The sequence below is a fragment of the Helianthus annuus genome, chromosome 13, assembly GCF_002127325.2.
Source record: "Helianthus annuus cultivar XRQ/B chromosome 13, HanXRQr2.0-SUNRISE, whole genome shotgun sequence".
Lineage (NCBI taxonomy): Eukaryota > Viridiplantae > Streptophyta > Magnoliopsida > Asterales > Asteraceae > Helianthus > Helianthus annuus.
Window position 1 is genome coordinate 75,176,174 of NC_035445.2, and position 27,352 is coordinate 75,203,525.

The 27,352-nt window shown below is 37.4% G+C and overlaps 1 protein-coding gene across 1 annotated transcript; it reads left to right on the forward strand.

Moving 5' to 3' along the window:
• The first annotated feature begins 3,949 nt into the window (after positions 1 to 3,949).
• On the forward strand, positions 3,950 to 13,014 carry LOC110901065 (protein FAR1-RELATED SEQUENCE 2-like). Its single transcript, XM_035982232.1, has 5 exons — positions 3,950 to 4,201; positions 4,351 to 4,509; positions 11,950 to 12,143; positions 12,271 to 12,339; positions 12,384 to 13,014. The coding sequence occupies exons 1-5, from the start codon at positions 3,950 to 3,952 to the stop codon at positions 13,012 to 13,014; spliced, it is 1,305 nt and encodes a 434-aa protein (XP_035838125.1).
• Positions 13,015 to 27,352: the final 14,338 nt, after the last annotated feature.

Genomic DNA, 27,352 nt, shown 5'->3' on the forward strand with positions numbered 1-27,352 from the left:
TGCATGTGATGCTTTTTTTTTTAACGGCTAACTGCTTTCCATGTGTAAACCCATCTTTTCGAAGCTATGTCCAAAAGCCGACTACTCGATCACCGCTAGAAAGCGTAGCACACCTCTGATGCGCAGGAACCCCATGGAATGGGTAAACCCTCGCCCCCCGTTGGACTCAAACCCGGGTTGGATCCCGAGCGGAGCCTTCACCCAGATGACACAACCACTACGCTCAGATGGAAGGACATGCATGTCAGGCTTTTATTCGTTTATCATCTAGACATCCACCAATTAACTAATAGTTGCAATAGTTTTTACAATCTCTTTCATAACCCACTCATTTGGAGCACACATATATACACACTTGAAAGGGTTTGTGAACATCACATAATGATTCAATGTAGACATCCCATTCATCATTGCTTCAAAGTAAATGATGATAATAATGATAATAATAATAATAATATGATGATAATAATGATAATAATAATAATAATAATAATAATAATAATAATAATAATAATAATAATAATAATAATAATAATAATGATGATAATGATAATAATAATAATAATAATAATAATAATAATAATAATAATAATAATAATAATAATAATAATAATAATAATAATAATAATAATAATAATAAAACAAGCCTATTATATGAGAAGGAAAAAAAAGTACATATACATATCATGATGTTTTGTAAAGATTTTGAATGATGTTGACCAAAATGCTTTATAGAAATGTCTTTTTCATCCTTCGTATTTGTAAACAATAATAGTTAGAAGAACTAGACCAATAAACAAAACCTGAGTTAGTCTTGGTTCCTATTGACCCGTGAAGGGTTCTAACCATCCGATCTACCATTTCTAGAGAAACCTGGATGGAACAATACAAAAGGAGCACTTAAGAGCTAGGCCTTATAGTAAAAATAATTTAGCATAATGATTCATTTTTTAACATGTTTAAAAAACAAAACGATTAGTTTACAACAAAAATAAATATGCAATTTATTAGAAACCGTGTTTTTGAAAATTTCGTGCATTTACATTAAATCATATAAACCAAGGCTAATTGGTTTTGGACCACTTTTGGTCAATGTGATTACGAGATATATATTTATGAGCACATAACAAAGGCTTAAAAAGGTTAAAGGTAACAGAAATTGATGAGGAAGGATGATTGATGTAATTGTAAAGGAAAAAGATTAAGGGGCTGTTTGGTAGCCTCTTAATGACCATTCAGATGCTACCTCTTAATGGTTTAAAACCTCTGAATGAATAAGAGGTAACCTCAAGTCTGAATGGTTAAGAGGTAAACTCTGAATGGTAAATCATCACATGTCACATTCTTCTACCTTCTCATTGGTAAAATTCTTAATGGTTCCATTAAGAGGTAGCCTCTTAATGACCATTCAGAGGCTACCAAACAGCCCCTAAAGCTAAAAGAATACAATAACAATTCTATATGTAAAGGGAAAAGATTAAAGCTAAAAAAATACAATAACAATTCTATATATAGACACACACGTACATGATAGGTTCAGTGTCATACAAACTTTTAGCTGTATAAAATTGAAATACGCGAATAAATTTCAACTAGCAGTGTTCGCAGCACACATGACACGTCAGTTGCTTTTGTCAAAAGTTCTTACGAGGAACCACCAACTACGGTTTTAAAAAACCGAATACCAAAGCATCCGTGTTGGGTAGTCGATTGGATTGGCCGTATAGTGGTTTACGGTTAAGCTTTTGTCAGTTTGAACCGACTTTTTGTTATTGTTTTATAATCATTTATAAATATTAAAACTAGAGAGTAAGAATAGTGTAAAAAGAGTCTAAAGTGTGAGAAGTGTAAGAAGTGTTTTAAACCATTACATCTTTGATCTAATGGTTGAGATTGATAGGGATCAAATTGTAAATTGTGTTTTAATTATTTGGGCAGATTTGAAAATTGTAAAGGTAATAGTGCCTTTTTATATGTTTCGAATAATGTAACATCTCCTAAATTCCAGCGATCCTTCTCCTAAATTCCAGTGATCCTTGTTCATCTTTATTCTACGAATCCGGAAACATGTAACTGCTACCAGAAAATATAACACTATAAGACTATATAACACCATATAACACTATGTAACACTACAGTGTGAGAACGGATCCTGGCCCAACACTTGGCAGGGGGCGCTAAATGATATGCAGGGGTACGATTGTCCTTTTGTACGTTCCTTCCTTATTCGCGTTATAAATCTGTTTCAAATTAAAACTCCAAAGATTTCGTATTAGCTGTTACCTTCTTTCCAAGCTTTCTCAGGTCTATGGCGTCTAACGTGGATTCTGTTCGACAAAGTAATATTTGATGACGTTTCATATTTTTGTTCCAGCAAATCATGCAACACATATACAACAGATATGGCTTTTGTTCTTTTATGCTTGTTTCATTTTTTTTTTTTCAAATTAATATTTCATAATGTGTTGTATGCTTTCAATGGCGTTGTTCATGTATCCAGTTTATTCGCGTTTTCATTGGTAGTTAAACAATTAGTAAGAATTGATAATTGGAGTTTTCATTATTAATTTTAATTGTCGTTTGGGATTTAGTATATTTCTTATTTTTTTACGATCATTGGCGTTTTACACCTGATTAATTTTGAATATTATTGAGTAGTATTTGTAAACATCAGTTATTACTATTTGTTAATTTGAAACATCATTTTGTTAATTATGATATTTTCATTATCATGTTATTTTTCTTAATTATCCATGTTGTTAATTATTTTTAATTATTCATCTGATGGTGTTTTGATTATCACGTTGCAATAATATTTTTAATTCATCATATTTGTTAATCAATCAAGTAATGGTGTTTGTATTATGGCGTTTTCAACTCTATCTTTATTAGGCCTTGTTTATTATTCAATTAATGGCTTTTCATCGATAATGTTATCAGTAGACATTTTCTATTTTAATGGTGTTTTTCTGAAATTGTTCCTCACTGTCTTTTCTCAGATGAAGGTGTTTCCTCGAATGAAAGGTTTTGCCCTAAATTGGTTTGCCATTTATCATTCCTGACGTTAGTGAAGAAATAAAGCCCAGAATAGACATGATATTCACAAGCCTCAATGGTTGTTATTCAATGTATGTTACGTATGCCAATGTTGTGGTTTTTCAGTCAGGAAAGGGACTGAAAAGATAAACGTCAAAGGTGAAAAACATATTACGTATTACATGTGTATGAGAGCCGGGGTATATAAGGACAAAAAGGTTGATACGTTGGACCCCAATCAAAAGGAACGGATTGTGCGATCCAACTTTTCAAAGAGGACTGATTGTGGTGCACTGTTATATGTAATTTTTGAGACTAGATCATGGAAGGTCTATAAGTTTGTTGAGGAGCACAACCATGATCTTGTTGAACGTCCTGATAAGCATTTTCTTCCAACTGAACGACACCTCACCCAGCTCCAAAAGCATGTTATACACAGCATGTCTAAGTTGAATTTGGGTCCAGTTAAGGCGTTTAATGTTATGAAGACTTGTTTTGGCGGTTTTGAAGACGTGGGTGCAAGTAAAGTTGAATTTAAGAACTACAAGAGGCAAATTAACTTGTTTATAGGGGAATACGACGCTGAGATGGTTGTGAGACATTTGGATGAAAAAAAATAGTTACAACCTAATTTCTCGTACGATTACTTCACAGACGAAGAGAATCGTTTGAAGGGACTTTTTTGGTGTGATGATCAAGCCAAACGTAATTACCACGTGTTTGGTGATGTGATTTCGTTTGACGCCACGTATCGTTCCAACAAGTAATATTTTATAATTCAATTTTTTTTTGTTCTTTTGGCGTTTTCACTGGTTACCTGCATGCATTGGCGTTTTTCTGAGTTTACATGCAATGGCGTTTGGCGTTTTATTATAGTTTCATTTCTCATGGCGTTTTCATATGCATATACGCTATGGTGCTTGTACCGTTCACTGGTATAGACAATCACCACTGCAATGTTACATTTGGTGATGCATTATTGGCATCAGAAACTGTTGATACGTATATTTGGTTGTTGAGAGTTTTTCTAAAAGCTGTTGGTTCTCAACTAAAAGTTGTTGTCACTGACCAAGATCCATCAATGAAGAAGGCTATTTATGTTGTATTTGTTGACACGAGGCATCGGTTATGCATGTGGCATGTGATGCATAAACTTTCTCTGAAGGTTGATTTTCTTATTTTTATGTTTGGCGTTTTAAGATATACTGCGTTTTAAAATATATGGCGTTCTGTACCTCGTTACTATTTTTCATGTAAGTTTGTCTGTGTCAAATATATATATTTTTTTCCATGGCGTTTTCGTGTTATACATAGGTTGGTGTTAGGCTATGCAATTCCACCAATTTCAAAGAACGTATTTGTGGTGTTGTGTGGACGGATATTCTTACACCCGAAGAGTTTGAATCAGAATGGGAAGTGGTTATCGGAGAGTTCAATTTAGCAGATAATGACTGGCTCTCTGATAATTTTGATGTGTGTAAAATGCAACATATAAATCACATCAATTAAGGCATAAAACTAACCCTTTTTAAGTACTAACGTTGGAAAAAGAGTGTTTTTGTCTTCCTTTTGTATTTTCAGGATGAAATGAGTTCAAAATCACAAAAGAAGCAAAAAGACAACTAATTCTACCATAAATACAAGAAAAGGAACAAAAGTAGACTGCCCGGACCCTCAACGGCACCTCCCAAGGCAAAGGAGAAGAAACAGAGTCTGAACACGCCCCGTGTCCAGCGAACACGGGGGCGTGCCCAGGAAGCAGCAGAAAAGACAAACCAGTAAAAGCTTCCATTGCCCACCACGGGGCCGTGTCCAGCGGGCACGGGGGCGTGGTGAAAGTACAGCAGGCGCATTAATTGTAATTGCGAATTACAATTAATGAAGAGAGAGAATGTCAGACGGGCACGGGGCCGTGTCCAGCCTTCTGTTCAGCCTATAAATAGAGGAGCTTGGTTCCATTCTCTCTCATCCCTTGGCACACCACCTCTCTCACACTTCATCCACCACCCACCACCACCATAACACCATCATCCACCACCATCATCCATTGTCCATCGTAGAGTGTGTGAGTCGTCTCGGGATCCAAGATTGATAGTAAGAGTTCTTGACAATCAAGGCCATGTTTGCCTAAGTCTCTTACATCACTTGGTGAAGACAAGTGTTTAGTATAATACTTTTTATTTTTAATCTTTTGCATTTTTTATTTGGTTTTGTATTAATGACTTTAATAACTAGTTACTTATGTTGAAGGTGATCTTTCCTTATCGTTTGTCCGTGGTGTCTTGGCATTATTTTACTGTCTATATAAAATAAAAGATTTTCACCATTCATATCTCCACGGTCTATATGGAGGTATGTTGGCTACCTGGTCGGGGGTTAAGGGAACGGTTTGGTAAGGGTCTTGCCCTTGTTCAGCGTTTAGAGGTCCTGCTTGGGACCTGGGTCAATTTTAGTAGGATCTCCTTCAATGCCCATAGGTATTGGATGGCGGGTATCCAAACTCTTTGACCCCCTCATAAGTTAACTACTATTAATACTATAACCCGGCTATTTAGGACTGTATCCCTGCTGACTCAGACTACTTAGCCGAGGGTAACGTCACCGCCAAAAGCGGGGCCTACCACAATTTGCATTAATAACTTAATTCATTATCTTTCAATAATCCGACCCTTTAGGATTGTATCCTTGCTGACTCAAACTACTGGGTTGAGGGTAACGTCGCCTTCAAAAGAGGGGCCTACTACAATAACTAAGATAATCTCTTAAACAAGTGCAAAAGTGCGAAAATAATCAAAGGTTATACTAATACACATGTCGGATCCAAGTGATTCATCTTGTCTATCTGTTTTTATTTTATTTTTATTTTTTCAGCATTTAGTTAGTTTTTATTTTTCTTAGTTTAAAACATTTTTCTCACTTTTTGATTTGATTAGACGTTGAGGATAAACCGGTACTAAAAGCTCTTGTGTCCTTGGACGACCTCGGTATCTTACCAACACTATACTACGTCCACGATGGGTGCACTTGCCCATATGTGTGTTTAGTGTTAGTGAATATCGTGTTTTATAAATTTAAAACTTGGCTAAAAGTGTAAAAAAGGGGCTTAAATACTCATCAAAAATATATTACACCTAACGCACATCAAGTTTTTTGGCGCCGTTGCCGGGGACACAAGGATTTTAAGAAAGTTAGGAATCAACGGCCTAATCATATTTTTATTTTTCTTTTTTAGGATTTTTTCTTAGTTTTTCAGCTTCTGCAGAGCTCAACACGGGGCCGTGCCTGCTGAACACGCCCCGTGCTCAATCATTGGAACTGGCAATCCTGTTTTAAGTCAGACAGTAGGCTGAACACGGGGCCGTGTCCACTCAACACGCCCTCGTGCCCAAGATTCAGTTGCTGAAAACAGAACCGTTAGATCCCGGCGGTTGGTAACTTCTGACACAAACATGAGTGATAGTAATTCTTTTTACTTTCGGCACTCTTATGGTTTGTGGTGTCGATTATGTGGAGGCGAACATGAGGAATTAAAATGTTATTTTCTCACTTATAGGCCCCACTATATAGACCCACCGATTCCTTGTAACCTTAAGAGGGGCGAAAGTAAAAATAAGCACTATCTCTCCCTCGAATGCGCCCAGCCAGATATTCTAGGAGAAATGCTCCTTGACGAGTTATTTCAACTAGAAGAACTAATTCTAAATTGGTCAAAAGAACTTAGGAAGGATTTTATAGATCCATCCCAAGACGATGACCATGAGGAAATGTTGGAACCGCATTCCGACAACCTCGTTGCTCCCGAAAATACCTTCATACCTAGAAAAGACGTGGACGATAGTCGTCCCTGTGTCGATTGTGCCGTGAAGGACTCCCCATCGACTTCGTTCGGTGCATACATAGACCTGAGCGATTCGGCATACACCTTCTTTAACGAGAGCCCGGAAAAGGGTTGGACTTGTCCACCTAGAATGAAAATAGGAATTACCCTCACCGATAACCTCTTGCGTTCTCGCCTTAGTATAGGACAATTAAGGTATCTTAGGCACTTTGGGGTTGTTCCAACAAGTCAAGAGCCACCCGATATAAATTAACTCCTTAGTAGAGACAAAACTTCATAAAACAGCTTTCCGACACGGGGCCGTGCCCGGCCAACACGCCCCCGTGTCCACCAAAAGATTCCCTTCTGATCAGAACGTCAGAATACGGACAAACTGTGTCAGAATTTCATCTGCACACGGGGCCGTGTCCAGCGGACACGGGGCCGTGTCCAGCAGGCTGTCGTTTTCTATAAATGCAGCCAAAAATCCTGCACATTTGGACCAACTTGGGACAGAGATTTGAAGGAATCTTCTCTCAAACAATCCTAGGTAAGTCTAAAAGAAGTTTCCAACAACCCATCTTGTCCCTTCCTCTTCTAGACATTTCCTTCTTTTTCATCTTTCTTCAAGAACTACCATGAAAAGTTTGAATTTTTCAACCTTTGTGGTAGGAAACAATGAGTTTTGATCATGGAATCTTGGTAAAAACATGTTGTGTAACATTGTTTAAAGTTATTTATTGCCGAAAAATCTGCGTAATTTCAGGAAATAACTTAAAAACCCAAGATTCCTTGCTCCAAAATTCTGCAGAAAGATGAACACGGGGCCGTGCTCAGCGAGCACGAGGCCGTGTCCAGAAACTGTTTCGTCATATAAACTGCTTTTGGTTTATTTTTCGTAGAATGGCGAGTGAAAACAGCGAAACATCATCCGTTCATTCCTCAAACAGCCGAAGGGGAAGGAGACCCTCCGTTGAAGCTACACTTGTGCACTATGTGATAGCACTGAGGGAAGCTCTCGACGAAATGACGTCAGTAGAGGAGGTCCTCATTGACCGTATTAACGATCTTACAATGGGACTTGAAAGCAGCTTCCAAGAGATTAACCTTTTGCACCAAAGGTTAAACATTTTGGTAGCACCTCCTATGGAACCAGTCCTTCCACAACAAGACTGGAACTTGGAACTCGGGGTTAACAACCCTACCGGGTGGGGAGACTTTCCCGCAGAACCTCCCATGGAAAACCCACAAGAAGTTCCAGCGGAAGTTGAAACTCCTCAAACTAATGCAACTGAGCCCTCTTTTCTCCTTCCAAGGGAGATAGAGGAGTGGCTCGCCGACATATGAGGAGAACTACGCCCGGAAGAAGGAGTTCTAAAAAGCCTTATCTAACCAAGATTAGTAGCTTCTTGGAAATTTTGCTAAATTAAAATAAAACATAGGGCTAGAACTCCATAGTTTAATATTTATGTACTTTTATCTTTATCTTTATGTAATGTCTCTCTATGATTTGCAATGCTATGATGGTTCTTAAGATTGATGGTTGTTTTAACAAATAAAACACACTCATGGTAGTAATGGATGAAAAAGGGAACGAGAAAAATGGAACCATGCACGAAGAACAGAGCAACCCGACAAAAATCTCCATCACAGAAGGCTCAACACGGGCCGTGCCCAACCAACGCGACCCCGTGCTGAGCCCCCTGCAGAAAATCACCCAGTTCAGGTAACTGGACACGGGCCGTGTTCAGCGGACACGCCCCCGTGTCCAGGCTTCTGTTTCAATTCTCTAATTTTTGTTACTGGCACTTGACCACGGGGCCGTGCCCGGTCAACACGGGGCCGTGTCCAGGATGCCAGTAACACAAAACTTTGCTTTTAAACCCACTTTTACACATTCTAATCAACCGAAAACATTATTTTTGGACACATTGAGGACAATGTGTAATTTAAGTGTGGGGGGATGCTAAAACCTTGAATTTTGCAAATCCTAAACACAAGCCTTACACAAAACTCTATTGGAACCGCTAAACACCCCAAATTTTTTCAAAAACTTTTTCATTTTTTTTGTTTATTTACTTGTCTTAGTTTAAGTTGGGAATAACAAGTTCTAAAAAGGTTATATTTTACAAGTTTACAACCGATAGCGTCGTGATAACAAAGAACCAACATAAGAAAATTATGAAACGGCATAACAAGTCTAGTTAAAAATTCGATTATATATACTTGATCACATTAAAACCCATTCCCACAAAAGTGAGTTTTGAGCCTTTATTGAGCATAAAAATATACATATTTAGACTAAATGCTCATTTTTCGTTTCTTGTGTGAATAGCCGCTTGGTTCTTACAAATCTAGAACTTGCCACGACGATACATTCCCGGTCCTTACCAACTTAAACCCAAGTAAGTAAATGATAGAGGCATTAGGACTAACCATTTTTCTTTCAAAACCATTATTTTTCATTTTTTTTATCACCTACCCAAAATCCCCCTAGATAGCCACTTTGAGCCTAAACCTTTCATTTCATTACCCCAAAAACCTTTTTTTTACCCACCAAAAACCTTTTTATTTTTCACCCTTTATTTTAGTAACAAGCTCGGTTTTTCGTAAACTCGCCTTTTTATGTGAAAAAAAAAATTAATGATGAAGTCAAAAACAAACAAAAGCTATATAAAAGCTTGTTTGGAGAAATACTTCAAAATAAAAAGTCGCTAAAAACAAGGTATTTTACGAAAACCGACGCTTTTTACGATTTTCGCCCTTTTTACTAACCACTAACCCAACCACCCACCTTTAACCCAAGCCTAACCCTTCACCCAAAAGTCCTCTTGATATTTACAAAGGTAAAAAGTTAAAAAGGAGGAGGATTGATTGCTTGGCAAGCCTATGGAAGGCGTAAGTTCCATGCCGCTCTCGAGTGATTCACTAAAAATATACACCTTCGGCCGAGTGTTGAGTGATCTCCCGTGAGGTATGTGAACTTGTATATAAATGGAATTTTAATAAGGCATGCTATGCCCAAATAAGTAATTTATCTTATGAAACGTTCAAAATAAATCATAACGAATAGGATTGTAAATAAATAAAAATAAAACTTACAAAGACCTTGGATTTCCGACACTCTAGGACAAGCTAAAAAAAACTTCTCTTCTACCTATTCCATTTGGGAGTGTAAGCCACATTTAAAGAGTTTTGCTTGAGGACAAGCAAAAGTTCAAGTGTGGGGGTATTTGATGTGTGTAAAATGCAACATATAAATCACATCAATTAAGGCATAAAACTAACCCTTTTTAAGTACTAATGTTGGAAAAAGAGTGTTTTTGTCTTCCTTTTGTATTTTCAGGATGAAATGAGCTCAAAATCACAAAAGAAGCAAAAAGACAACTAATTCTACCATAAATACAAGAAAAGGAACAAAAGTAGACTGCCCGGACCCTCAACGGCACCTCCCAAGGCAAAGGAGAAGAAACAGAGTCTGAACACGCCCCGTGTCCAGCGAACACGGGGGCGTGCCCAGGAAGCAGCAGAAAAGAAAAACCAGTAGAAGCTTCCATTGCCCACCACGGGGCCGTGTCCAGCGGGCACGGGGGCGTGGTGAAAGTACAGCAGGCGCATTAATTGTAATTGCGAATTACAATTAATGAAGAGAGAGAATGTCAGACGGGCACGGGGCCGTGTCCAGCGGACACGGGGCCGTGTCCAGCCTTCTGTTCAGCCTATAAATAGAGGAGCTTGGTTCCATTCTCTCTCATCCCTTGGCACACCACCTCTCTCACACTTCATCCACCACCCACCACCACCATAACACCATCATCCACCACCATCATCCATTGTCCATCGTAGAGTGTGTGAGTCATCTCGGGATCCAAGATTGATAGTAAGAGTTCTTGACAATCAAGGCCATGTTTGCCTAAGTCTCTTACATCACTTGGTGAAGACAAGTGTTTAGTATAATACTTTTTATTTTTAATCTTTTGCACTTTTTATTTGGTTTTGTATTAATGACTTTAATAACTAGTTACTTATGTTGAAGGTGATCTTTCCTTATCGTTTGTCCGTGGTGTCTTGGCATTATTTTACTGTCTATATAAAATAAAAGATTTTCACCATTCATATCTCCACGGTCTATATGGAGGTATGTTGGCTACCTGGTCGGGGGTTAAGGGAACGGTTTGGTAAGGGTCTTGCCCTTGTTCAACGTTTAGAGGTCCTGCTTGGGACCTGGGTCAATTTTAGTAGGATCTCCTTCAATGCCCATAGGTATTGGATGGCGGGGATCCAAACTCTTTGACCCCCTCATAAGTTAACTACTATTAATACTATAACCCGGCTATTTAGGACTGTATCCCTGCTGACTCAGACTACTTAGCCGAGGGTAACGTCACCGCCAAAAGCGGGGCCTACCACAATTTGCATTAATAACTTAATTCATTATCTTTCAATAATCCGACCCTTTAGGATTGTATCCTTGCTGACTCAAACTACTGGGTTGAGGGTAACGTCGCCTTCAAAAGAGGGGCCTACTACAATAACTAAGATAATCTCTTAAACAAGTGCAAAAGTGCGAAAATAATCAAAGGTTATACTAATACACATGTCGGATCCAAGTGATTCATCTTGTCTATCTGTTTTTATTTTATTTTTATTTTTTCAGCATTTAGTTAGTTTTTATTTTTCTTAGTTTAAAACATTTTTCTCACTTTTTGATTTGATTAGACGTTGAGGATAAACCGGTACTAAAAGCTCTTGTGTCCTTGGACGACCTCGGTATCTTACCAACACTATACTACGTCCACGATGGGTGCACTTGCCCATATGTGTGTTTAGTGTTAGTGAATATCGTGTTTTATAAATTTAAAACTTGGCTAAAAGTGTAAAAAAAGGGCTTAAATACTCATCAAAAATATATTACACCTAACGCACATCAATTTTCAACTCAGGGAATCTTGGATCCCTGCATACTAAAGAATAGAGGAGCTGTCGGGCCTTATGCGAACGACATCGAGGTCAAAGAGTGAGAATCAATTTTTTGGACAAGTGTGCAATTCAAAAGCAACTCTGGTTGAGTTCATAACTCATTACGAAACTGCAAGAGAAGCACAGCGTCACACGCACCAGAAAATGATCATGAATCTCGATACAATCGCCCGCAGTTGAAAAGTAATTACCAAGTGTTGGAGGGCCAGGTTGCTGACATATACACGAAAAATATTTTTTGTGACTTTCAAGCTGAGCTAATCGGAATTGCAGATAACATAAATCAACGTTACGAAGATCAGCCCGATGGGTTTGTTAAGTTTTACATAAATTATTTCCAGCAGCCTTGTACATCCTTATTCAAGGTAAACAATGGCGTTTTTTTATATGAAGTTTATCATATTCTTTTATAACATTTAATTTGTTTTTTTATCCAGTTGTTGTGGTTTTTTATACAAACATTCTCTGCATGGCGTTATAAAGATATTGTTTTTGGCGTTTTTCAGGTAATGTACCGTAAGTCTGATTGCACATGCAGTTGCTCATGCAGGCGTTTTGAGCAGTTTGGTTTGCTATGTAGACATATATTCTATGTTTTGAGAAGTTTGGACAATAGGGAATTTACAAAACAATACATTTTGAATAGATGGCGTAAAGAGGCTTCCCCAAACTGCTCTTCCGAAAACTCAATTAGTCGTGAATATATGACCGAGCTTGATCCCGATGTGCAAAGTATGATGCGAGAAATGATTTTTTCAACGGAGTATACTTTAAACCGTTTATCTGGTAATAAGGATGAGCTATCCTTATACAAGGATCATGTTCAATCTTATATGAAGAAGATTCAAAATATGCAGATTGTTGCTCCTCCCGCTAGTACTAGGGATATATTTGCGGAGATAATCGGTCAATATAAAAATGCCAAGAATCTAATAAGAGTCCCTGTTGGATATAAGTCGAAAGGTTCTGGATTTCGGAAGCGCCTGAAATCCAAACAGGAGGTAGCAATCGAAAAAACGACATCAAAATCGAAACTCGGGGCCAAAGAAAGACAGTGTCAGAAGCAAAGGCTACGGACACTACGCATCGACATGCAAAAAGGCCGTAATCGACACGGTCTTCGAGAGCAAGCGAAAAGTAGTTTGGCGTTTTTGTATTTTTTATTTTTACAGAACACATAGAGATTGGAATTTGGCGTTTTATATCTCTTATATAGCATTTTTTATTTTTTTCCCATCTTTTTTTTTCTACTTATTGTGCATAACATGTTATTTGGAAGTTACATAACAAACAATATAAGATCGGACACACAAACCAAACGCCAAAAAAAGAACACCTTTTACTGAATAAAAGTACCTTAAACCTCTAATTTGGTCATGCTAAGCTCAATAATGTTTTGCTGAATGAGATGGGCAACATTGTTAATCCTCAGTTAAGAAAGATGTCCAACAACGTTGTCCACCCCATTCAGTGAAACTTTATTGAGAACAAAACTGAATCTCCAAGAAATGACGTTTGCAATTTGTGGTTTTTGTATGTTTTGGCATTTATATTGAGGATAAACTCAATAAGATTTTGCTCAATGAGATGGACAATATCCCCACATAAGGATTTTGCCCATCACATTGAGTGAAACTTTACTGAGAAAAAAATGTATCTCAAAGAAACGTAATTGGAATCTTTGCTGTTTTGGATTTTTTTGGTGCTTCTAAGTTGAATGGTATATAGTAAAATATGGCGTTTTGGGTTTGGTGTGTTCAATGGAAAGTCTGAGACGTTGTTTATATAGGATTTTTTTGGCGCGTATTTTAGGCAGGATTTTATTATAATAAATGCTAGTAATGAAGTTCTGTCATTTCAGTTACTGTTTGTTCAGCTTTATCGTTTAAAAACAAAGTTTGGTATTTTATATCTAATGGTGTTTAGATTAGCATGATGTGTGCTTTGTAGTTTAAGGCGACAATTTAATGGCGTTTTATTCATGAGTTTTAGCGTTTTTGTGTAGAGAAGTCTAAAGACCTTTTTACCCTTAATGAAGCGCGTCCACGTAATAAAATTGATGTTATTTACGAAAACGCCACCGCGCCAATCTAGTCCATAGATTGTTTTGATCTGACGATCCATAAGCGTTCTAACTGTTCTCACACTTTTTACCGTTTTCCCTAAATCATGACCCTATAACACTATACATCCATCATAGACCTGCTACCATAATATATAACACTATAACATTATATAACACTATACATCCATCATAGACCTGCTACCAGAAAATATAACACTATATAACACTATACATCCATCATAGAACTGCTACCATAAAATATAACACTATATAACACTATAACAATGTATAAAAACCTTCATTCTACAACCATCACTATATAACACTCTATAAAACCATCATTCTGCGAGCTTCAGAAATTATAATTGATGAACGATAACTCACATAATCTTAATAGATCTTAAAAAAAAATACAAATTCGTATTCCTATAATAAAGGGTGGCGGTTATGGAAAGTTATCAATTAATTGAATCAATGAGAAAATTACTTGTTTACCCTTTTAAATTAATTTAGATTGAGGACACATGTTATATCCACAATATTTCTCACACTTCTCACTCTTTGGGCCCTTTGTACAGGATCTTTAATCTAAAAATTAAAAATGATAAAAATGACTTATGATTATAATACACATGCATTTCTATATAAAAGACATACATTTCTATATAAGAGGGAAGAGTATCACAACCATTTATCAAATCAATTTAATGGTTAACATTAAATGGTGAACGTTTTGTAATTGATTGATTGTTATAAAGGCTGAAAATTTAAAAGGAAAATGTTATATATATATATATATATTGAATGCTAAAATTATACATTATAGGGAATGAACCCATAACCTCCTATTACCTCAAACCTTATCTAATTCATCAACACCACTAGACTATTCCTAAGTTGAAAATCTATATGTTAATTTTTTTTTCATTAAATACTTGTTTCATCAATTTTATTAAATATTATACTCTGAAAATGTTCATTTGTTTATCTTTAATATACGTATAATATTGAAATATTTTTATAGAAACACAAGATTTTTATAATGTAACACTCTGTGCAAATAACTGTGTTATTATAGCCTTTTAGATGGTGTTGTCATATGCCCAGGTCCATTTGCGAATGCATGTTTATGAGGCCATAAAAACACCATGTAAAATAGGACAACAATACCCTACTCTTCAAAATATGAATATCATTCTTATGTCTACTTAGATACGCTCAAATGATCCTTTCTCACAATGGTATGAAATGAACATATAATTATAGAGTTGATTTTATGATCATATTATAGATTATAAGTTCATAAACCAAGCCCAATACCATTTTGATCGAAGCATATCTACTAATTCTTTGATTCCATTTAGTAAGGGTGATCTTGAACTAAGAAATAGACCATAGAAACTAAAAAATTATACCCGCAATTGCAATAACTGAATTTATTAATATTCCTAGTATGGTATATGCAACCACACATAAAATCATACCCAGTTTGATGGAATTGTTTGATCTTAAATGGAATCTACTATAATTCCACATATTAAAAGAAATAAATGGTCGGTTTTATGGTATGGTTTTTTTAATAGTGAAGTTATTAAAAGTTATTTGAGTTTAAAACTATTAGTGAAACTAGTAAACGGACTCAAATACCCATGCTTATTAAACCCTCACACATACACGTGTCACTTCCTAGGTGTTTTCTACGCCTTTTTAGATTAAATATATTTTGTACAAGAACTGGTCTATATATATATATATATAATAAAAGTTAAACCAACAGTTCCAAATTTGAATCGAATCAAAATGCTAAATACCGTCAAAACCAAATCATAAATAGTTAATTGAATTTTACGTATGACAACTATTCATAAATAAAGAACAAAAGATAAATAACCTGATTTAATAATACGAATTACAATACAATGAAATAGACACCGAATCTAATTACAATATACAAAGACAGAATGCAAGAACAATCATAGTAAAAAAAACAAACATAATAAAAACGAAGATGGCTAAAGATTAATGTTCAACAGAGGTCCCTTAAAACAAATTTCGGGCCAACCAGGTGAACCCGTCTGTCTCCCAAGGCACAACAGCCTAAGCAGATTGTACTGTTAGGATTAGCCTAACACCTGAAACAATGCCTGAAACAAGAGCGCGTAGGCCAAAGAAGTTACGAAAATCGTTTGAGTATGTGTGTGGTTTACGAAACATGTAAGTTTTTGTATGTCTGAAAAAGGCACAGATGCCTTGTATTTATTCATAAGTAAGAACAATATAAGGTCAGAATTCAAGTCATAATTATTGTCTGAAATAAATTCGTCATTACTGGCTGAATTCATCGTCATTCAAAAGAAATTAATTTGTATTAATTGCTGGAATTTGAATAGGATCCTGTTGACCACACCAGTTATTCGAGCCAATCCATAGACTCGAACCGCCCCCAGTCCACAATAGGTCGAAACTAGTAAAGGTGGCTCGCATCGATACGAGCGTGCAAAGTGCAAAGTTTGCCATCAAAATGCGACATTACGCACATAGCTCGTGCCCTGCCCGTCCCATGCACTGGCCCGGTGTGGGCGTGTTGGGTGCATTGCACCTATCTAACTTCCATTGGGTGTGCCTTGCTATATGCATTCCTATGAATATTATTATTTATAAACCAGCTCAACGTTAAATATTCAACCTGTGTGTGACAAACTTAATTTCCACAATTTTAATGTTTCAACCACATAACTTATTGCTTCCATATCTCATTCATCTTGACTCCATATTGGACACGATTTGGTTTGTTGTGATAATCTCACATAGTAAAACACAAACATCCTATATAATAACTGTATTAATCTCAAATAAAAATAATTACCAGTGTCCAAAATTAAGTATAGAACATATTTTCCATAAAATTTCCAACGTTCTAGCGGTTAAATTAATACCATATTGTTTGTTGAGAAAACAAAATTGGGTACGAGAATAGAATGGTGTTTGCCCACAAAAGTAACGTGGGTTTAGATTTTTACATGTGTAATTGAGGACACGCACCCTTGGGTACCCTATTCGGTTATTGCAACTACACTCCTGCTGGCAGTGTTATAGAAATCCCGACTTGTCTTCGATTAATCACTAATCGAAGGTTCATCGATTAATGACCGATTAATTGCTAGGTGCTCAATGGAGGTCCTATTCTAGCCAAATTTTGCCCAGATCTCAGCTGACCAGATCTTATAAAATCTAGTTAGTTACTTAAAAAAATGGGTCAATAAGAGGTTAAAACACGTCTACTTTAAAAAAAGTATATAGAAAAATGTGTGTGTGTGTGTGTGTGTATAACTAAAAATTACATATAGAAATCCTAATCCGCCTAATTCCGATTAATCTCGATTAATCACTAGTCGGTACCCCACTGACCGATTAGCGCCTAGCGATTCTTATAACACTGACCGCTAGTCCTTCGGTTATTTCAAGCGGGTAAGAGATCGGGTACTCATTACGGCTGTTCACGAGCCGAATCGAACCGAGCGTTTTTTCAACCGAGCGCCTTTTGATCCAAGTATTTTTCGAACGGACGTCGAGCGAGTATCGAGCGTCACATAACAAATAAAAAGTGTCGATGGGGTTGTTAGTTTTTAGAGTAAAGTGCAGTTTTCGTCCAATTAGAACACAAGCATAAATTTATGAAATAACAAGGAATAGAATAAACACTCAACTAGTTCTGTCGAGATCATCTAAGGAAAAAGATGAATCGTCGATCGATTCAAGTAGACCTTTGATCTATGAGAAATTTGAAATCGAATGAACAAATTGAAGCATAACCTTAGGGAGTTGGCGTCTTGGCGACAGAGAATTTGAATAATGATGGTTAATGCGGGGTTTTAATTAGGATTACGTACTTATGAATTTAATGGCGGGTTGACACTTGAGTATTGATCGACGCTTTACATTTCCGCATTTTGATATTTTGACTCAATTACAATTACTCTGGGTTATTAGACAATGGACTATTGGTATCGGCCTTTAATTCTTTAATTAAATGGACTCTAGTTTGATGTTGGATCAAACGTTGTTAATATACGCCTCTAGTTATTTTATTAATATACATAGATATATTAAAAAATAATTCGAGCCAGCCGAGTCAAACCGTAAGCGGACCTTTTTCAATCAACCAGAATCGAATGAGCAAATTCCGAGTCGAACGAGTGTCGAGGGATGGTACGATCAAATATATAGATAAATGAGCATTCGACACGTGTTCAAGAAGAAACTGTTAGACTAAAGGGTATGGAGAGGATGGGCTTGGAGGGGATGAGCCGCCACGTAGGCTCGGCTTGAAGGGGATGAACCTAGGAGGGTGGGGGATGAACCCCTTTATATATATATATGTATGTATGTATAGATGTATGTGTGTTAGGAGAGAGGAGAGAGACACGGCTAACCCGGCTGTGGGGAGCCGCTTGAGCCGGGCCGGACATGAGGGGGGTGGTGTGGGGGACCGGCGCCGGTCCTAGCCGGGCCTCAGCCGGCCCCATAACCATTAGTCTTACCGGATAAAAAGATAACTTTATCGCAGTTAAACATCGACACACGGCTCGCAGCTGATTGGCCATTTTTCTTGACCAAAAAAGAAAAAAAAAACTATTTGTCTACGAAAGCGACACGTGGGACCCACCAATCTATCTCAATCGTGGAGTTGCGTCCTACACGGCTTTTTTACAAATAAAGTCAAAAAAAGTTTTTGTTTTGTGAACGAAAAGAAAACTGCTACTTCCAGAACAGCAAATTCTAAATTCCAGAACCACAACGCTGTGTTAACTTGTACGAAAGGGATTGAATTGAGTATTTTGTGCTGGGCTTGTGGATTTTGGATCTGGAAAAAGAGATGTCCGTTTGATTGATTGGTATGTGTGGGGCCTATGTGGGTCCCACTGGGTTCGATTCCTTTTTGCAGGTAAAGCAGGTCATGTCCGTATGAGTGTTCGGTGATTGACGCGTGTACAGTGGGCACCGGCTAATACCGGTGGCTTGCAACATTTCATTTATTAACGTTTTGTCTTGAGGACATGATTTAAATTTTATAAGATTTGTTGGCTTCACTTATTATACAATTTCATAAATATCAAGACTTAAATGTGTATGTACTAGGTTATAACCCTGTGTATTACACGGGTTGAGTAAATAAATTTATATATTAAATAATAAAATATTATATCTTTAAAAACTTCCTTTATTGCACGAGTTGAATAAATATAATTTTATATATTAAATAACAAAAAGTTATATATATATAAGAACCATATTCTACGGGTTAAATTAATGTAATTTTATATGCCAAATAAAAAAAGTTATATCTTTAAAACCACATGTATTACACGGGTTGGATAAATATAATATTGTTTACCAAATAATAATACATCTTTAAAAACCTCATTTATGACACGAGTTAAATAAATGTAATTTTATATACCAAATAATAAAAAAGTTAGTAAATGTAATTTTGTATAGTGAAAAAAAAGTATTTAATATATTAATACAAAGTTTGGTTTTTGTGATAAATAATTTGATTTATTTAAAATGATTTAAATTAACAATTTACAATTTCAGATAATATTTTATTAGAAAAATAGAAGAATGATATTCGAAATTTAAAGTAGGATAAAATTTAATATTAGCTCGTTATTCATTTATTTATTTAATTACTATAAAATAAGTTTGAAAGTGAGGCGAGAAAATCATAAAATAAATACCTACAATGAACGACATGTGTCACACATTAATGTTCTATTATATAGTATAGTATAGATAAAAATTTAGATTGATATAAACAGATTATTTTGTTGTAGCAAAATTTGTTAACGAAGTCTCAATAAATTTAACCCATTATTTAAAACTCCGTAAATGTATAAATGATAAATAATATTAGTTAGAGTAAATTACGATTTTGGCCCCTGTGGTTATATCACTTTTACCCTTTTAGCCCAAAAAAGATTTTTTAACATATGAGCCCCCAACGTCTTTTTTTCTAACCCCTTTGGCCCCTAACACTAACCTCATCCATTAAATGTTAGGGGCCAAAAGAGTTAGAAAAAAGACGTTAGGGGCCAAAAAGATTAGAAAAAAAGTCGTTGGGGGCTCAGATGTTAAAAATTCTTTTTGGGCTAAAAGAGTAAAAGTGATATAACCACAGGGGCAAAATCATAATTTACTCTATTAGTTAAATAAATAATATTATAAATGAGAAGGAGATTAAACTAAATAATAATTATCCATAAGAAATTAAACTAAATAAAATTTAGTAGGAGGATTATCTATAATTAATTAGAAAAAATTAGACTAAAATAATATTTATCTATAAAACACGGCCTAATATGATGACAAGTGTCCCCAAAATGGTTTCTTTTATTATATAGTACTAGCGGTAACACCCGTGTGCAAACACGGGTGATTTCTTAGAAAATGATGCATACCACATTTTATTAAACGACGAATAACTATACATTTTTTAAGGTTTAATTAAAAATAGATTACAAAGAAAGGGAACTATTGATGTGTGTAAAATGCAACATATAAAACACATCAATTAAGGCATAAAACTAACCCTTTTTAAGTACTAATGTTGGAAAAAGAGTGTTTTTGTCTTCCTTTTGTATTTTCAGGATGAAATGAGCTCAAAATCACAAAAGAAGCAAAAAGACCACTAATTCTACCATAAATACAAGAAAAGGAACAAAAGTGGACTGCCCGGACCCTCAAACGGCACCTCCCAAAACAAAGAGAAGAAAACAGAGTCTGAACACGCCCCGTGTCCAGCGAACACGGGGGCGTGCCCAGGAAGCAGCAGAAAAGACAAACCAGTAGAAGCTTCCATTGCTCACCACGGGGCCGTGCCCAGCGGGCACGGGGGCGTGTTGAAAGTACAGCAGGCGCATTAATTGTAATTCGCAATTACAATTAATGAAGAGAGAGAGTGTCAGACGGGCACGGGGCCGTGTCCAGTGGACACGGGGCCGTGTCCAGCGTTCTGTCCAGCCTATAAATAGAGGAGCTTGGTTTCATTCTCCCTCATCCCTTGGCACACCACCTCTCTCACACCTCATCCACCACCCACCACCACCATAACACCATCATCCACCACCATCATCCATTGTCCATCGTAGAGTGTGTGAGTCGTCTCGGGATCCAAGATTGATCGTAAGAGTTCTTGACAATCAAGGCCATGTTTGCCTAAGTCTCTTACATCACTTGGTGAAGACAAGTGTTTAGTATAATACTTTTTATTTTTAATCTTTTGCACTTTTTATTTGGTTTTGTATTAATGACTTTAATAACTAGTTACTTATGTTGAAGGTGATCTTTCCTTATCGTTTGTCCGTGGTGTCTTGGCATTATTTTACTGTCTATATAAAATAAAAGATTTTCACCATTCATATCTCCACGGTCTATATGGAGATATGTTGGCTACCTGGTCGGGGGTTAAGGGAACGGTGTGGTAAAGGTCTTGCCCTTGTTCAGCGTTTAGAGGTCCTGCTTGGGACCTGGGTCAAATTTAGTAGGATCTCCTTCAATGCCCATAGGTATTGGATGGCGGGGATCCAAACTCTTTGACCCCCTCATAAGTTAACTACTATTAATACTATAACCCGGCTATTTAGGACTGTATCCCTGCTGACTCAGACTACTTAGCCGAGGGTAACGTCACCGCCAAAAGCGGGGCCTACCATAATTTGCATTAATAACTTAATTCATTATCTTTCAATAATCCGACCCTTTAGGATTGTATCCTTGCTGACTCAAACTACTGGGTTGAGGGTAACGTCACCTTCAAAAGAGGGGCCTACTACAATAACTAAGATAATCTCTTAAACAAGTGCAAAACTGCGAAAATAATCAAAGGTTATACTAATACACGTGTCGGATCCAAGTGATTCATCTTGTCTATCTGTTTTTATTTTATTTTTATTTTTAGCATTTAGTTAGTTTTTATTTTCTTAGTTTAAAACATTTTTCTAACCTTTTGATTTGATTAGACGTTGAGGATAAACCGGTATTAAAAGCTCTTGTGTCCTTGGACAACCTCGGTATCTTACCAACACTATACTACGTCCACGATGGGTGCACTTGCCCATATGTGTGTTTAGTGTTAGTGAATATCGTGTTTTATAAATTTAAAACTTGGCTAAAAGTGTAAAAAGGGCTTAAATATACATCTAAAATATATACACACTGACACGCATCAAGTTTTTGGCGCCGTTGCCGGGGACACAAGGATTTTAAGAAAGTTAGGAATCAACGGCCTAATCATCTTTTTATTTTTCTTTAATTTTTAGGATTTTTTTTTTTAGATTTTTCAGCTTCTGCAGAGCTCAGCACGGGGCCGTGCCCGCTGAACACGCCCCGTGCCCAATCATTGAAACTGGCAATCCTGTTTTATATCAGACAGTAGGCTGAACACGGGGCCGTGTCCACTCAACACGCCCCCGTGCCCAAGATTCAGTTGCTGAAAACAGAACCGTTTGATCCCGGCGGTTGGTAATTTCTGATACAAACATGAGTAATAATGATTCTTTTTACTTTCGGCACTCTTTTTTTATTTGTGGTGTCGAATATGTGGAGGCGAACACGAGGAATTAAAATGTTTCTTCCTCACTTATAGGCCACACTATATAGACCCACCAATTCCTTGTAACCTAAAGAGGGGCGAAAGTAAAAATAAACATTATTTCTCCCTTGAATGCGCCCAGCCAGACATTCTAGGAGAAATGCTCCTTGACGAGCTATTTCAACTAGAAGAACTACTTCTAAATTGGTCAAAAGAACTTAGGAAGGATTTTTTAGATCCATCCCAAGAAGATGACCATGAGGAAATGTTGGAATCGCATTCTGACAACCTCGTTGCTCCCGAAAATACCTTTCTTCCTAAACAAGACGTGGACGATAGTCGTCCCTGTGCCGATTGTGCCGTGAAGGACTCCCCATCGACCTCGTTCGGTGCATACATAGACCTGAGCGATTCGGCATGCACCTTCTTTAACGAGAGCCCGGGAAAGGGTTGGACTTGTCCACCTAGAATGAAAATAGGAATTACCCTCACCGACAACCTCTTGCGTTCTCGCCTTAGTATAGGACAATTAAGGTATCTTAGGCACTTTGGGGTTGTTCCAACAAGTCAGGAGCCACCCGATACAAATTAGCTCCTTAATAAAGACAAAACTTCATAAAGCCAGCTTTCCGACACGGGGCCGTGCTCGGCCAACACGCCCCCGTGTCCACCAAAAGATTCCTATCTGATCAGAACGTCAGAATACGGACAAACTGTGTCAGAATTTCATCTGCACACGGGGCCGTGTCCAGCGAACACGGGGCCGTGTGCAGCAGGCTGTCATTTTCTATAAATGCAGCCAAAATTCCTGCACATTTGGACCAACTTGGGGACAGAGATTTGAAGGAATCTTCTCTCAAACAATCCTAGGTAAGTCTAAAAGAAGTTTCCAACAACCCATCTTGTCCTTTCCTCTTCTAGACATTTCCTTCTTCTTCATCTTTCTTCAAAAGCCACCATGAAAAGTTTGAATTTTCAATCTTTATGGTAGGAAACAAGGAGTTTTGGTCATGGAATCTTGGTAAAAACATGTTATGTAGCATTGTTTAGAGTTATTTACTGTCAAAAAGCTTGCACAAACTCAGAAAATAACTTGAAAAACCAAGGTTCCTTGCTCCAAAATTCTGCAGAAAGATGAACACGGGGCCGTGCTCAGTGAGCACGGGGCCGTGTCCAGAAGCTGTTTCGTCTTGTAAACTATTTCTGGTTTATTTTTCGTAGAATGGCGAGTGAAAACAGCGAAACATCATCCGTGCATTCCTCAAACAGCCGAAGGGGAAGGAGGCCCTCCGTTGAAGCTACACTTGTGCACTACGTGATAGCGCTAAGGGAAGCTCTCGACGAAATGACATCTGTGGAGGAGGTCCTCATTGACCGTATTAACGATCTTACAATGGGATTGGAAAGCAGCTTCCAAGAGATTAACCTTTTGCACCAAAGGTTAAACATTTTGGTGGCACCCCCTATGGAACCAGTTCTTCCACAACAAGACTGGAACCTGGCACTCGGTATTAACAACCCTACCGGGTGGGGAGACATCCCCGCGGAACCTCCTATGGAAAACCCACAAGAAGTTCCGGCGGAAGTTGAAACTCCTCAAACAAATGCAAACGAGCCCTCCTTCCTCCTTCCAAGGGAGGTAGAGGAGTGGCTTGCCGACATGTGAGGAGAACCGCGTCCGAAAAGTGGAGCTCTACAAAGCCTTATCTAACCAAGATTAGTAGATTCTTGGAAATTTTGCTAAATTAAAATAAAACATAGGGCTAGAACTCCATAAGCTTAATATCTATGTAATTTTTATCTTTATGTAATGTCTTTATGATTAGCAATGTTATGATGGTTTTTATGATTTATGGACTCGTGGTGGTAATGGATGAAAAAGGGAACGAGAAAAAAAATGGAACCATGCAGAAGAACAGAACAAACCGACAAAAATCTCCATAACAGAAGGCTCCACACGGGCCGTGCCCAACCAACACGGCCCCGTGCTGAGCCCCCTGCAGGAAATCACCCAGTTCAAGTAACTGGACACGGGCCGTGTTCAGCGGACACGCCCCCGTGTCCAGGCTTCTGTTTCACTTCTATAATTTTTGTTACTGGCACTTGACCACGGGGCCGTGCCCGGTCAACACGGGGCCGTGTCCAGAGTGCCAGTAACACAAATCTTTGTTTTTAAACACACTTTTACATATTCTAATCAACCAAAAACTTTATTTTTGGACACATTGAGGACAATGTGTAATTTAAGTGTGGGGGGGGATGCTAAAACCTTGAAATTTTGCAAAATCCTAAAACAAGCCTTACACAAAACTCTATTGGAACCGCTAAACACCCCAATTTTTTTTCAAAAAAAAACTTTTTCATTTTTTTTATTTACTTGTCTTAGTTTAAGTTGGGAATAACAAGTTATAAAAGGGTTATATATATTTTTTTATTTTACAACCGATAGCGTCGTGATAAAAAGAACTAACATAAGAAAATTATAAAACGGTATAACAAGTCTAGCTAAAATTCGATTATATATGCTTGGTCACATTAAAAACCCATTCCCACAAAAGTGAGTTTTGAGCCTTTATTGAGCATAAAAATATACATATTTAGATTAAATGCTCATTTTTCGTTTCTTGTGTGAATAGCCGCTCGGTCTTTACAAATCTAGAACTTGCCACGACGATACATTCCCGGTCCTTACCAACTTAAACCCAAGTAAGTAAATGATGGAGGCATTAGGACTAACTATTTTTCTTTCAAAACCATTATTTTTCATTTTTTTACCTACCCAAAATCCCCCTAGAAAAACCCCTTTGAGCCTAAACCTTTCATTTCATTACCCCCAAAACAATTTTTTTTACCCACCAAAAAATTTTTTTTTTTTATTTTTTTTTTCACCCTTATTTTAGTAACAAGCTCGGTTTTTCATAAACATACCCTCTACGTGACGAAAAAAAAAATTATGAATAATGAAGTCAAAAACAAACAAAAGCTACAAAAGCTTGTTTGGAGAAATACTTCAAAAATAAATGTCACTAAAAATAAGGTATGAAAACCGACACTTGTTACGATTTTCGCCCTTTTTACTAACCACTAACCAACCACCCACCTTTAAACCCAAGCCTTCACCCCAAAAGTCCTCTTGATATTTACAAAGGTAAAAAGTTAAAAAGGAGGAGGATTGATCGCTTGGCAAGCCTATGGAAAACGTAAGTCCGTGCCGCTCTCGAGCGATTCACTTAAATATACACCTTCGGCCGAGTGTTGAGTGATCTCCCGTGAGGTATGTGAACTTGTATATAAATGGAATTTTAATAAGTCATGTTATACCAAAACAAGTAGTTTATCTTATGAAAAGTTCAAAATAAATCATGACGAATAGGATTGTAAATAAAATAAAAATAAAACCTATAAAAACCTTGGATTCCCGACACTCTAGGACAAGCTAAAAAAAAAAAAAAAAAAAAACTTCTCTTCTACCTATTCCATTTGGGAGTGTAAGCCACATTAAAAGAGTTTTGCTTGAGGACAAGCAAAAGTTCAAGTGTGGGGGTATTTGATGTGTGTAAAATGCAACATATAAAACACATCAATTAAGGCATAAAACTAACCCTTTTTAAGTACTAATGTTGGAAAAAGAGTGTTTTTGTCTTCCTTTTGTATTTTCAGGATGAAATGAGCTCAAAATCACAAAAGAAGCAAAAAGACCACTAATTCTACCATAAATACAAGAAAAGGAACAAAAGTGGACTGCCCGGACCCTCAAACGGCACCTCCCAAAACAAAGAGAAGAAAACAGAGTCTGAACACGCCCCGTGTCCAGCGAACACGGGGGCGTGCCCAGGAAGCAGCAGAAAAGACAAACCAGTAGAAGCTTCCATTGCTCACCACGGGGCCGTGCCCAGCGGGCACGGGGGCGTGTTGAAAGTACAGCAGGCGCATTAATTGTAATTCGCAATTACAATTAATGAAGAGAGAGAGTGTCAGACGGGCACGGGGCCGTGTCCAGTGGACACGGGGCCGTGTCCAGCGTTCTGTCCAGCCTATAAATAGAGGAGCTTGGTTTCATTCTCCCTCATCCCTTGGCACACCACCTCTCTCACACCTCATCCACCACCCACCACCACCATAACACCATCATCCACCACCATCATCCATTGTCCATCGTAGAGTGTGTGAGTCGTCTCGGGATCCAAGATTGATCGTAAGAGTTCTTGACAATCAAGGCCATGTTTGCCTAAGTCTCTTACATCACTTGGTGAAGACAAGTGTTTAGTATAATACTTTTTATTTTTAATCTTTTGCACTTTTTATTTGGTTTTGTATTAATGACTTTAATAACTAGTTACTTATGTTGAAGGTGATCTTTCCTTATCGTTTGTCCGTGGTGTCTTGGCATTATTTTACTGTCTATATAAAATAAAAGATTTTCACCATTCATATCTCCACGGTCTATATGGAGATATGTTGGCTACCTGGTCGGGGGTTAAGGGAACGGTTTGGTAAAGGTCTTGCCCTTGTTCAGCGTTTAGAGGTCCTGCTTGGGACCTGGGTCAAATTTAGTAGGATCTCCTTCAATGCCCATAGGTATTGGATGGCGGGGATCCAAACTCTTTGACCCCCTCATAAGTTAACTACTATTAATACTATAACCCGGCTATTTAGGACTGTATCCCTGCTGACTCAGACTACTTAGCCGAGGGTAACGTCACCGCCAAAAGCGGGGCCTACCATAATTTGCATTAATAACTTAATTCATTATCTTTCAATAATCCGACCCTTTAGGATTGTATCCTTGCTGACTCAAACTACTGGGTTGAGGGTAACGTCGCCTTCAAAAGAGGGGTCTACTACAATAACTAAGATAATC